General features: G+C 52.9%; 1 protein-coding gene across 1 annotated transcript in view; it reads left to right on the top strand.

The window, feature by feature from the left end:
- Positions 1 to 13,932, top strand: part of LOC126249106 (uncharacterized) — a 73,349-nt gene extending 59,417 nt beyond the window's left edge. The window contains exons 2-4 of the mRNA XM_049950756.1: positions 5,508 to 7,044; positions 9,067 to 9,336; positions 13,910 to 13,932. Coding sequence (XP_049806713.1) covers positions 5,508 to 7,044; positions 9,067 to 9,336; positions 13,910 to 13,932 — 1,830 coding nt within the window. The remainder of the gene's footprint in view (positions 1 to 5,507; positions 7,045 to 9,066; positions 9,337 to 13,909) is intronic.
- The last annotated feature ends 726 nt before the right edge of the window (positions 13,933 to 14,658 follow it).

The raw sequence follows: 14,658 nt of genomic DNA, 5'->3' as shown, positions 1-14,658 counted from the left end.
ACAGTGTCTTGAAAGGAGGGTATAAGATGAACATCAACAAAAGGAAAACGAGGCTAATGGAATGTAGTCTAAGTCAGGTGATGCTGAGGGAATTAGATAGGAAATGAGACACTTCAAGTAGCAACGGAGTTTTGCTATTTGGGAAGCAAAATAACTGATGATGGTCGAAGTAGAGAGGATATTAAATGCGGACTGGCAATGGCAAAGGAAGCGTTTCTGAAGAAGAGTAATTTGTTAACATTTAACCGACACGACCGACACGACCGACACGACCGACACGACCGACACGACCGACACGACCGACACGACCGACACGACCGACACGACCGACACGACCGACACGACCGACACGACCGACACGACCGACACGACCGACACGACCGACACGACCGACACGACCGACACGACCGACACGACCGACACGACCGACACGACCGACACGACCGACACGACCGACACGACCGACACGACCGACACGACCGACACGACCGACACGACCGACACGACCGACACGACCGACACGACCGACACGACCGACACGACCGACACGACCGACACGACCGACACGACCGACACGACCGACACGACCGACACGACCGACACGACCGACACGACCGACACGACCGACACGACCGACACGACCGACACGACCGACACGACCGACACGACCGACACGACCGACACGACCGACACGACCGACACGACCGACACGACCGACACGACCGACACGACCGACACGACCGACACGACCGACACGACCGACACGACCGACACGACCGACACGACCGACACGACCGACACGACCGACACGACCGACACGACCGACACGACCGACACGACCGACACGACCGACACGACCGACACGACCGACACGACCGACACGTCATCGCTCGCTTATATAACACTCCGTGGCCGGCAGAACTTAGATACACGCTGTGGCTGAGTTTGCAGGCGTACAGCAGAGCGCTTATCTCCAATGTTGAAAGCTCCATGTAAACTCGGCCACTCGGCCCTAGTCTTTTTAAGGGCCGAGTTGCCTGCAGAGCCGGGTGTTGCGTAACGCGCGCTGCGAGTGACGTCGCGCAGCGGAGCATTACTGTGGCTAACTCTATGCGTTGCAGGGGGGGGGCTGCGCCCCCCTCTCCCCCCTGCCAAAAAAAAAAAAAAATTTCCTGCATAACGCGTTCGCCCGGGCTACGCTACAGATCACTTTATTTATGAAAGTACGGTGTACAATCTCCAACTAATTTAACATATTCACAAACTCCTTTTCCTTTACACGAATTAAATACAGTTTCATTTACATTAAGCTTACGTCTATTACGAGTATACAGGACAAAGGGTGAGGGTGACATATAGGTTGATTTTCCAAAATACAGAAGGCTACGACGTCGCGCAAGACAGACAATATGTAAGACAATTGAAGATGTTGAAATGACAACATCAGCTGTAGACAAGAAGAAGAATACAGTAAAATCTGTTGCTGCCCACTCCCTTCTGGATGGACCAGCTGTGTTTTTGGATGTAAATTCAACTTTAGCATCGATACTAACGACACATTTACACATGGTAATGGATGGTTCACTGTCGCTATTGTACGAGGAGGTACAGTTTGCAGGCTGTACTGGAGTGGCCAGCATGCTCCAGAGATGAACCTTATCCAAAGTGCCTGGGAGAGATTGAAAAGGGCTGTTCATGGTCGACATGACCCACCTATCACTGAGGGATATACGCCAAATCGCCGTGAAGGAGTGGGACTCTTCAACATTGCTTTGGTGCCTTGAACTTGCTCATAGTACGCCACTATGAATTCAGGCGTGCATCAATGCAAGATGCCGTGCTACTGGGTTGTAGAGGTATTTAGTTGGCCGCCACCTCTGAAGGTCTCACTGTATGGTGGTAGAACATGCAGTGTGTGGTTTTCACGAGCAATAAGAGTGAAAATGTCTGTCTATATGCCAATTTTCTGTACATGTTTCAGAACTCTTGGAACCGAGATGATGCAGAACTTTGATGTGTGTACATTGAAGGCCACACACTTCAAGAAATCAACATTTCGAAACTAAGTAAGCAGGTTGTACCGTCTGGCATATCTTATGCCTTAACGTAGTAGCAGTCTTATTTGAAAAATTCAATGTTAACGGATTATCTTAGAAGTTGGTATGTAAAGAGCTTATGTGCACAATGTAGGCATTTGTGGCTTAGGTATTTGACAGCCTGTATCTCCACAACAAACACATGTGAGCCCTCAGAAACTGAACGATAGATTCACATGCAATCTTGCTTTTGTATCCATCCTTGCTGGATCTGTAACAGCGCGACCAAATTGACTATATAGAACTCCTTACCTGTTACAGTGTGTGCGGGGAAGAACTAAACAATTTAACGATGTATGATTTGGTGCATGTTGCTGTTATTTGTTGAACTGAAGTATAAGAAGTTATATCAGAGCATATCAACCAAAACTGGATTTGTCAGTATAAATAACCACAATACAGCCTTCTTAACTACGAAATTTGTTTCCATTATGGGGAAATAATCAAAATTTAACGTTCTGTGGGAAAACGAAGTGACATTTGCACAGAATATTGCTTCTACTCTCACTGCTACTGTAGGAAGCCAAAAGCCAGGCAGAAGAGACAAATGTAAGTACCAGATGATCAAAAAGTCAATATAAACCAAAAACTGAATAAATCACGTAATAAAGTAGATAGAGAGTACAGGGTGTTTAAAAAATGACCGGTATATTTGAAATGGCAATAAAAACTGAACGAGCAGCGATAGAAATACACCGTTTGTTGCAATATGCTTGGGACAACAGTACATTTTCAGGCAGACAAACTTTCGAAATTACAGTAGTTACAATTTTCAACATATGGCGCTGCGGTCTGGGAAATTCTGTAGTACGATATTTTCCACATATCCACCATGCGTAGCAATAATATGGCGTAGTCTCTGAATGAAATTACCCGAAACCTTTGAGAAGGTGTCTGGCGGAATGGCTTCACATGCAGATGAGATGTACTGCTTCAATTGTTCAATTTTTCAATTGTTTCTGGATTCTGGCGGTACACCTGGTCTTTCAAGTGTCCCCACAGAAAGAGGTCACAGGGGTTCATGTCTGGCGAATAGGGAGGCCAATCCACGCCGCCTCCTGTATGTTTCGGATAGCCCAAAGCAATCACACGATCATCGAAATGTTCATTCAGGAAATTAAAGACGTCGGCCGTGCGATGTGGCCGGGCACCATCTTGCATAAACCACGAGGTGTTCGCAGTGTCGTCTAAGGCAGTTTGTACCGCCACAAATTCACAAAGATTGTCCAGATAGCGTGATGCAGTAATCGTTTTGGATCTGAAAAATGGGTCATTGATTCCTTTGGAAGAAATGGCGGCCCAGACCAGTACTTTGAGGATGCAGGGACGATGGGACTGCAACATGGGGCTTTTCGGTTCCACATATGCGCCAGTTCTGTTTATTGTCGAAGCCGTCCAGGTAAAAATAAGCTTCGTCAGTAAACCAAATGCTGCCCACATGCATATCGCCGTCATCAATCCTGTGCACTATATCTTTTTTTGTGTGGTTTTAGGGCGCACAACGTCAACTGTCATTAGCGCCCAGACTACTTTAAGAATGCACCGCGAGTCACAAGTTTAAAACAGCAACGAAACGGAAAACACGATGAAAGACATACTGACAGGTATAGGATTAAAAAAGAAAACAGCATAATCAAATGTCCTTTGAGAGGGTTGTCAAATTGATAAAAAGAACGTGAGCAGCTGCTCCTGGGTCATCCGCTAAAATGGCTTCTACAGTACATGGCAGGCCATGATCGAGACGCAGGGTGTTAAAATCCGGACACGACGTTAGAAAGTGGCGGACCGTCAGCAATTGCCCACATGGGCAGAACGGCGCCGGCGCAGCCGTCAGCAGATGGCGATGGCTGAACCGGCAGTGGCCAATTCGCAACCGGGCCAAAACTACCTCCTCCCGCCGAGAAGGGCGTGAGGAGGACGTCCAAGCCACGGGAAGAGCTTTCAAGGCCCGAAGCTTGTCTGCAAGTGCAGCCCAATCGGCATGCCACAGCGATACAATGCGCCGACAAATTACCCTGCTACAATCTGACGAAGGGACACAACAAGAAGCTGTCCTAGGCTGGAGGACCGCAGCCCTGGCCGCGGCATCTGCAGCTTCGTTCCCAGGGATAACGACATGGCCAGGAACCCACATAAAGCTAACCGGAGAACCGACGTCCACCAGCTGCTGAAGAGAGCGTTGCATCCGGTGCACGAAAGGGTGAACCGGGTACGGATCACCGAGGCTCTGGATAGCGCTCAGGGAATCGGAGCAGATGACATATGCAGAATGTCGGTGGCGGCAGATGTAAAGAACAGCCTGGTAGAGGGCAAAGAGCTCAGCTGTGAAGACCGAACAATGGCCATGGAGCCGATATTGGAAACTTTATGCCCCGACAATAAAAGAACACCCGACCCCGTGATTGGTCTTAGAGCCATCTGTATAAATGAAGGTCATATTAATGAACTTCGAACGAAGTTCGACAAAACGGGAGTGGTAGACTGAACCGGGGGTAACCTCCTTCGGGAGCGAGCAGAGGTCAAGGTGGACGCGAACCTGAGCCTGGAGCCAAGGTGGCGTGTGGCTCTCGCCCACTCGAAAGGTGGCAGGGAGTGAAAAATTAAGGTGTTGAAGGAAGCGACGAAAGCGAACTCCAGGGGGTAGCAGGGCGGAGACATACAACCCGTATTGACTGTCGAGAGAGTCATCAAAAAAAGTAACGATAAGACGGGTGGTCGGGCATTGCCAGTAGCCGACGGGCATACCGACAAAGCAGTATATCGCGCCGGTAGGTGAGTGGCAACTCACCAGCGTCAGCATGAAGACTCTCGACGGGACTAGTATAAAACGCTCCGATCGCAAGTCGTAAACCCCGATGTTGTATGGAGTTGAGGCGGCGTAAGATGGATGGCCGTGCAGAGGAGTATACGAAGCTCCCATAATCCAGCTTGGAGCGGACGATGCGACCGATATAGGCGAAGTAGGACGGTTCGATCCGCTCCCCACGACATACCACTGAGAACACGGAGGACATTGAGAGAACGGGTACAACGGGCAGCCAAATAAGACATGTGGAGACCAACTAAGTTTCCTGTCAAATGTAAGACCTAAAAATTTTGTTGTCTCCACGAACGGGAGAGCAGCGGGACCGAGTCGTAAGGACGGTGGGAGAAACTCTTTGTAGCGCCAGAAGTTAATACAGAAGTCTTCTCGGCAGAAAAACGGAAGCCATTGGCGACACTCCACGAGTAAAGACGGTCAAGAGAACGCTGAAGACAGCGCTCCAGGAAACACGTATGCTGCGCGCTGCAATAGATGGTAAAATCGTCCACGAAAACGGAGCCTGAGCCCTGTGGCACGCCATTCTCCTGGCGAAAGGTGTCTGACAGGACAGAACCCACACGTACCTGAACTGTTGATCCATTAAAAAGGAACGAATAAAGGGGGAGACGGGCCAACAGACGGGCCAACAGACGGGCCAACAGACGGGCCAACAGACGGGCCAACAGACGGGCCAACAGACGGGCCAACAGACGGGCCAACAGACGGGCCAACAGACGGGCCAACAGACGGGCCAACAGACGGGCCAACAGACGGGCCAACAGACGGGCCAACAGACGGGCCAACAGACGGGCCAACAGACGGGCCAACAGACGGGCCAACAGACGGGCCAACAGACGGGCCAACAGACGGGCCAACAGACGGGCCAACAGACGGGCCAACAGACGGGCCAACAGACGGGCCAACAGACGGGCCAACAGACGGGCCAACAGACGGGCCAACAGACGGGCCAACAGACGGGCCAACAGACGGGCCAACAGACGGGCCAACAGACGGGCCAACAGACGGGCCAACAGACGGGCCAACAGACGGGCCAACAGACGGGCCAACAGACGGGCCAACAGACGGGCCAACAGACGGGCCAACAGACGGGCCAACAGACGGGCCAACAGACGGGCCAACAGACGGGCCAACAGACGGGCCAACAGACGGGCCAACAGACGGGCCAACAGACGGGCCAACAGACGGGCCAACAGACGGGCCAACAGACGGGCCAACAGACGGGCCAACAGACGGGCCAACAGACGGGCCAACAGACGGGCCAACAGACGGGCCAACAGACGGGCCAACAGACGGGCCAACAGACGGGCCAACAGACGGGCCAACAGACGGGCCAACAGACGGGCCAACAGACGGGCCAACAGACGGGCCAACAGACGGGCCAACAGACGGGCCAACAGACGGGCCAACAGACGGGCCAACAGACGGGCCAACAGACGGGCCAACAGACGGGCCAACAGACGGGCCAACAGACGGGCCAACAGACGGGCCAACAGACGGGCCAACAGACGGGCCAACAGACGGGCCAACAGACGGGCCAACAGACGGGCCAACAGACGGGCCAACAGACGGGCCAACAGACGGGCCAACAGACGGGCCAACAGACGGGCCAACAGACGGGCCAACAGACGGGCCAACAGACGGGCCAACAGACGGGCCAACAGACGGGCCAACAGACGGGCCAACAGACGGGCCAACAGACGGGCCAACAGACGGGCCAACAGACGGGCCAACAGACGGGCCAACAGACGGGCCAACAGACGGGCCAACAGACGGGCCAACAGACGGGCCAACAGACGGGCCAACAGACGGGCCAACAGACGGGCCAACAGACGGGCCAACAGACGGGCCAACAGACGGGCCAACAGACGGGCCAACAGACGGGCCAACAGACGGGCCAACAGACGGGCCAACAGACGGGCCAACAGACGGGCCAACAGACGGGCCAACAGACGGGCCAACAGACGGGCCAACAGACGGGCCAACAGACGGGCCAACAGACGGGCCAACAGACGGGCCAACAGACGGGCCAACAGACGGGCCAACAGACGGGCCAACAGACGGGCCAACAGACGGGCCAACAGACGGGCCAACAGACGGGCCAACAGACGGGCCAACAGCAGACCGGCTCCTACGAAATCCACATTGTACATTGGCAAGGAGGCGTCGAGACTCGAGCAGCCAAACCAATCCAGAGTTAACCATTCGCTCCATCACTTTACAGACACAGCTGGTAAGCGAGATGGGTCGATAACTGGAAGGCAAGTGCTTGTTCTTCCCCGGCTTAGGAATCGGGACAACAATAGACTCGCGAAAGCATGCGGGAACATGTCCCTCAATCCAGATGCGATTGTAAGTACGAAGAAGAAACCCATTACCCGCAGGAGAAAGGTTCTTCAGCATCTTTATATGAATATGAATAGAATCAGGCCCTGGAGCGGAGGACCGTGATCGGCCAAGTGCGTTTTCGAGTTCCCGCATGGTGAATGGGGCATTATAACTTTCACAATTCGAGGAGCGGAAGTCACATGGCCTAGCCTCCTCGGCCTGTTTGCGGGGGAGGAAGGCAGGGTGGTAATGAGCGGAGCTCGAAACCTCGGCGAAAAAGCGGCCGAAGGCATTGGAGACAGCCTCAGGGGCCACAAGGACTTCATTCGCGACCTTCAAGCCAGAAATTGGGGAGTGGACCTTAGTGCCAGATAGCCGGCGCAGGCTACCCCAGACAACAGAAGGAGTAAAACTGTTGAAGGTGCTGGTGAAAGCAGCCCAGCTGGCTTTCTTGCTTTCTTTAATAATACGACGACACTGTGCACGTAATCCTTTATAATTGATACAATTCGCCACTGTAGGGTGGCGTTTAAAGGTGCGTAAAGCACGTCGGCGAGCACGGAAAGCATCTCTACAAGCTGCGGTCCACCAGGGGACCGGTACGCGACGTGGATAAGTAGGGTGAGGGATGGAATATTCAGCAGCAGTGAGAATGACTTCCGTGAGGTGCGCGACCTGACTATCGCAGCTTGGGAATGTTTGATCCTGAAAGGTCGCCCTGGAAGAGAAGAGCCCCAGTCTGCTTTGGAGGTGTTCCAACTAGATGAGCACGGAGAGGGGGTATGCTGCAGGAGATGGATAACACACGGGAAGCAGTCGCTCGAATATGTATCAGCAAGGGCATACCACTCAAACCGGCGTGCAAGTTGGGGAGTACATATAGAGAGGTCTAAATGGGAATAGGTATGAGATGTGTCCGAAAGAAAAGTTGGGGGTCTCAGTATTGAGGCAGAAAAGATTGAGCTGGTTGAAAAGGTCTGCTAACAGGGAGCCCCTCGGGCAGGATGCTGGAGAGCCCCAAAGGGGGTTGTGGGCATTGAAGTCTCCAGTTAACAAAAATGGCGCAGGTAGCTGAGCAATAATTTGCATCATGTCTGCCCTGGTAACGGCAGACGACGATGGAGTGTAAACGGTACAAATGGAAAATGTAAAAGTGGGGAGAGTAATGCGGATGGCAACTGCCTGCAGGCCGGTGTGCAACGTGATGGGATCGTAGTAAATATCATTCCGGACCAGCAACATAGCCCCTCCATGAGCTGGGATACCTACCACAGGGGGTAGGTCAAAACGCACAGAGGTGTAGAGTGCCCAGGCAATTTGATCGCATGGGCGTAGCTTCGTTTCCTGGAGTGCTACGACGAGCGGACGGTGCAAGCGGAGTAGCAACTTGAAGTCCTCTCGGTTGGAGCGAATGCTGCGAATATTCCAGTGAATAAGTTCCATCGTAAGGAAAAAAAAAGGGAAGATGAAAGAAGGGGTCACCTCAAAGGCCGCTGAGGGCCTGGCTTCGAGCGAGCACTGCCGCCGCTATCAGTAGGCGGACAGTCATCGCCCATTGGGTCTATAGGTTCGTCAGCCATCTTGGGAAGATGGCCGGGAGGGGAAGCTTCCTCCGCCGGTGAACGGCCCGATGTTCGGCTACCAGCGGTGCGGCCTGGGGCGGCAACCGCTGGGTGGCGCCGGAGAAGAAACGCGCCGAGGCGGAGAAGAAACGCGCCGAGGCGGAGAAGAAACGCGCCGAGGCGGAGAAGAAACGCGCCGAGGCGGAGAAGAAACGCGCCGAGGCGGAGAAGAAACGCGCCGAGGCGGAGAAGAAACGAGCTGAGGCGGAGAAGAAACGCGCCGAGGCGGAGAAGAAACGCGCCGAGGCGGAGAAGAAACGCGCCGAGGCGGAGAAGAAACGCGCCGAGGCGGAGAAGAAACGCGCCGAGGCGGAGAAGAAACGCGCCGAGGCGGAGAAGAAACGCGCCGAGGCGGAGAAGAAACGCGCCGAGGCGGAGAAGAAACGCGCCGAGGCGGAGAAGAAACGCGCCGAGGCGGAGAAGAAACGCGCCGAGGCGGAGAAGAAACGCGCCGAGGCGGAGAAGAAACGCGCCGAGGCGGAGAAGAAACGCGCTTCCTTTTAGCCTTCTTGGAAGGTCGTTTGGTGGAAGTACCGGTCAAAGGCTGGGAGGTCGAGGTACGTAGGAAGTCTGCATGGGACGGTTCCTTCTTGAAGGCCCGTGCATCAGAGTTCTGGGTCTTCGTCTTAGCAGAAGCTGATGAAGGGGCTGGTGTCTGTGGGGTGATGGGACGAAGAGGAGACGTCGACCGCGCGATCTTAGCACTGGCCGAACGGACGACCGTGGTGCTGAAGGTCAGATCGCAGGTCTGGGTTGCCACCTCCCTGGCAGTCCGAGGAGAGGCGAGGACAGTACTGTATTTCCCCGCTGGGAGCAGCGTGGGCTTCCTACTAGCCAATAGCTTGCGAGCAGCCGAGGTGGACACTTTCTCTTTGACCCGAATTTCTTGGATACAGCGTTCTTCCTTATAGACAGGACAGTCGCGGGAGGATGCGGCATGGTCACTGACAGTTCACGCAACGAGGAGACTGAGGTGGACAGTCACCCTCATGGACATCCCTGCCACAAGTGACACTTTTAGCCGCATTGGAACAAGACTGGCGAGTGTGATTGAAACGCTGACACTGGTAGCAGCGCGTAGATGTCGGAACGTAGGGGCGAACAGAAATAACCTCGTAGCCCGCTTTGATGCGCGATGGCAGCTGAACACTATCGAAGGTCAAGAAAAGTGTCCGGGTCGGTACAAGGTCATTGTTGACCTTTTTCATGACCCTATGGACAGCAGTCACGCCCTGCTCAGCGAGGAAAGATTGACTCTCCTTGTCAGTCAAGCCGTCGAGGGAGCTAGTATAGACTACACCACGAGACGAATTCAAAGTTCGGTGAGCCTCCACCCGGACAGGGAATGTGTACAGGAGTGTGGCCCGAAGCAGTTTTTGTGCCTGAAAGGCGCTCTCAGTTTCGAGTAATAAGGTACAGTTACGCAACCTGGTACAAGATTTGACAGATCCGGCTATGGCATCGACGCCCTTCTGGATAACGAAAGGGTTGCCAGAGGAAAAATCCTTTCCGTCCTCAGATCGAGAAACAACGAGGAACTGTGGGGCAGGCGGTAGTACTTTTGTCACTGGTAGCTGGTCACGTTTCCGTTTTTCTGCAGAAGTCGAGAGAGATGGAGTGAAATCCATTGCGGAGGAATCCCCATGATTGCCAGCGTCTCCGCTGGCGCGTTCCTTCCTTGTGGGGACCCTCTCAGAGGGCATTCCCGCCTTAGGTGAATGTTTACACATCAGGTCACACCTCCCGAGAAACAGACGGAGGGACCAATCGGCATGGTCAGAAGGTATCAGCTCAGGCAATCACCCCTCCCCGGGCCTGGCCTTTACCAGGGGGTACGCGCGTGCCTTACATGTCTACCCAGGGCGGGGAATTACGCGTTACCCCGTCACCGGCTACGCGTGCGAACGCGTGGGTCAGCCTTCAGACACGCACACGCACACGCACACGCACACGCACACGCACACGCACACGCACACGCACACGCACACGCACACGCACACGCACACAGAGAGAGAGAACAATTAACGCACTGAGGTGGTGGGGTGCATGTATGTTCCTCACGAAGAGGACGTCCACAATTGCCACGAAGGGGCTCAGCCTCACACCGTGACGACATGTGCCCAAAGCGCAAACACCGAAAAAAGCGCATAGGAGGCAGGACGTAAGGTCTCACATCGCACCGGTAGTGCATCACCTTTACTTTCTCCGGGAGACCGTCCCCCTCAAAGGCGAGGATAAAGGCCCCAGTGTCGATGCGACGGTCTTTGGGGACCCGCCGGACCCGCCGGACCCGCCGGACCCGCCGGACCCGCCGGACCCGCCGGACCCGCCGGACCCGCCGGACCCGCCGGACCCGCCGGACCCGCCGGACCCGCCGGACCCGCCGGACCCGCCGGACCCGCCGGACCCGCCGGACCCGCCGGACCCGCCGGACCCGCCGGACCCGCCGGACCCGCCGGACCCGCCGGACCCGCCGGACCCGCCGGACCCGCCGGACCCGCCGGACCCGCCGGACGAAATGCACGCCTCGGCGCTCCAGGTTGGCCCTGAGCTCATCAGATTGCAGCAGGAGGTCCCGATGAAAAATAACCCCCTGCGTCCTATTTAGTGCCAGATGCGGGACAATGGACACTGGGATATCCCCTAGGCAGTCGCACGCCTGGAGCGCCACCGACTGTGTGGCGGAGGTGGTCTTTATAAGAACGGACCCCGAACGCATCTTACTGAGAGCCTCCATTTCCCCGAAGATGTCCTCAATGTGCTGAACAAAGAACATGGGCTTGGAGGTGGCGAACGTCCCCCCATCAGTTCGAGAACAGACCAAATAGCGGGGGAAGTACTTCGCCCCAAGCCGGCGGGCCTGTCCCTCCTCCCAGGGAGTGGCCAAGGGGGAAAGGGCAGGAGAACCAGAACCAGTACCTTTCCTTTTGAAAGACTCGGCCGCAGATGGACGTGATACGTGTTTACGTTTCATCAGCGAAACGTCCGCCCCGATACCACCCACTCCGACCAGGGGCTCTCCCCATGGGCGCCACCCAGCCTCAGCAAGGGCCACCTGGCAGGATGACCGTTGCCGGGAGTCCTGATGTCCCAAGGAGACGGGCATCTACTTCTTGGCCAACGTGGGGAGGGTGCAGCTCAGGTATCGGCAGTACGATCCCTGTGTTGTCAGGGGGCTACAACCTAGAGGGTACACGACCCCACCACAATGGGCTGGCTACCGTGCTGGATTTCTGGTGCCATGGAAAGTCCATCATGATCGTAGGTGCAGATGGGGACGCACTATGGGCGTAACTTGTACAACCCATCAGGCGTTGAGGCCCAATTGGAGGAATAGTGGGTATGGTTACAACGCCGGTACAATGCTGATTGCCAAGGTCTTAGTGCACTGAGGACCAGTGGTAGACCACGTATGGCCTCCTTCCCCAAAAGGCTCGTACTTCTGTAGAGTTTTGAAAAATGGAGGTCAAACCCCAAGGGGGACCATCACATGGAAGCCCGAAACGGTTGAAACTCCTTTTAGTCGCCTCTTACGACAGGCAGGAATACCTCGGGCCTATTCTTACCCTGGACCCACAGGGGGAGGAAAAGGAAGGTATGCAGCCCGGAAAGGAAGGAAGGCCACATTAGCTCGGGGTCCAGTGCTCGCTACGCACGTATCCACAAAAGAGTTGTGGACCCCCTGGGGGGGAGCTGCATGGTGACCGGTATATTCAGCTGTTTCTACTTATTACATAACGATCCACTTTATCATATTGTTACGACATAGGTAAATTAGATGCAAATATTTTCGAATAAACACTATTCGCACTGAAAATGCAACACTAGTACACTTAACTAAAGCACACATGATCAGTCTTAGTATTTCTAATATCACTAAGCACAACACTGACAGGTCAGTGATAGCCAATAATGACAGTTCACTTTTTATCACTCTCAAGTTATACTGACGATTGTAGCTTTTTAACCGACAACCTGGCAGCGACTTCCCTTATATATATGTGGCTCGGCTGTTTCGAGAACCAGTTCGCTTCTAGACTTATGCAGTGTGAACCAATACCTATTGTTAAAGCGACAAGCCAATATGTACCTGAAGACGAATAATGTAAGGTCGAGTTTCCAGTGACGTCTGGCAATTTGTGTGTGGAACTTTTGTCGTGGATTCCATTCCTTTCAATGCATTCGATGGAGGGCCTATATAGTAACAATGCGTTTTTAGGTATCTTCTCTAAAGTCGCTATTGCCAGCGATGTATGTATCAATGGTTTCTCATACCTAACTCTTATTCCGAATTAGGTATGGGAAACTTTGTAATATATTAGTGAGAATTGTTACCAGTCTCATGAGAGTATTTTTAATGAGAAATTACTATGAATTACTACTATTAATACTTTACTATCAACTGATGTCTCTCACTCTTTAATGACTTTCACACTTTCTACAACTACGCATTTTTACTTATTCACTCTTCAGTCTTAATATTTCTGCTTTTGAATGTAAACTAGCTTCCTATTCGGCACATAGTCCGTATTTACAACGCTACGTATCGGAGGTTCTCTGTATACGAAAACAGTATTCGCGAGTTTTCTCGAACAAATGGCAGGCAGAATCACGTATCGTGATCGCTAGAATGGCCGCGACTTCTCTCGTAGGTATGTGTTAGCTATCTATGTGCCAGACAAACGTATAAAAGACGACGACGCGGACGCGCGTGATAACACAAGTAGAACTACTCTATAACTACTCAATCGAGTCGGCTGAGGAAAGAAACCAACGAACAGCATGCATGCAGACTTGCAGGGTGGCGTGGGTGGCAATGCGGGCGGCAATGCGGGCGGCCCCGCAAGGGGGTGAAGGGAGGGGGAGGACGTCCCCCGTATGTATCCACCACTTCATGCATATGGTTTATACCCATGGGCAGCATTTGGTGAACAGGTGTTCATTCGTTGTTAGCAGAACATAAAATCTCAAATCAAGGAATTAGACATACAATTAAATGTACTTTTGGTTCCATACTCTTTGCACTGTATGTTCAATTTCAGTGGGAGACAACATTCAGCTGTAAAAACACTAACACACCAATTATTACAATGAAATTTCAAGTAGGTACTCTTAAGATGTTTAAGTGATCAGAGGCTGTGCGCCTCTGCCACAAAGATAAGAAAAGCAAAAGTACACTTCATCTACATCTAAATGATTACTCTGCAATTCACATTTACGTGCTTGGCAGAGGTTTCATCGAACCACAATCATTCTCTCTACCATTCCACTCCCGAACAGCGCGCGGGAAAAACGAACACACAAACCTTTCTGTTCGAGCTCTGATTTATTTTATTTTGATGATCATTCCTACATATGTAGGTTGGGCTCAACAAAATATTTTCGCATTCGGAAGAGAAAGTTGGTGACAAATTTCGTAAATAGATCTCGCCGCGACGACAAACTTCTTTGCTTTAATGACTTCCATCCCAATTCGCGTATTATATCTGCCACACTCTCTCCCCTATTACGTGATAATACAAAACGAGCTGCCCGTTTTTGTACCCTTTCTATGTCCTCCGTCAGTCCCACTTGGTAAGGATCCCACACCGCGCAACAATATTCTAACAGGACGAACGAGTGTAGTGTAAGCTGTCTCTTTAGTGGACTTGTTGCATCTTCCAAGTGTCCTGCCAATGAAACTCAACCTTTGGCTCGCCTTCCCCACAATATCTATGTGGTCTTTCCAACTAAAGTTGTTCGTAATTTTAACACCCAGGTACTTAGTTGAATTGACAGCCTTGAGAATTTT

This window comes from Schistocerca nitens, chromosome 3 (genome assembly GCF_023898315.1).
Source record: "Schistocerca nitens isolate TAMUIC-IGC-003100 chromosome 3, iqSchNite1.1, whole genome shotgun sequence".
Lineage (NCBI taxonomy): Eukaryota > Metazoa > Arthropoda > Insecta > Orthoptera > Acrididae > Schistocerca > Schistocerca nitens.
This window is presented reverse-complemented; position numbering and strand designations above follow the sequence as displayed.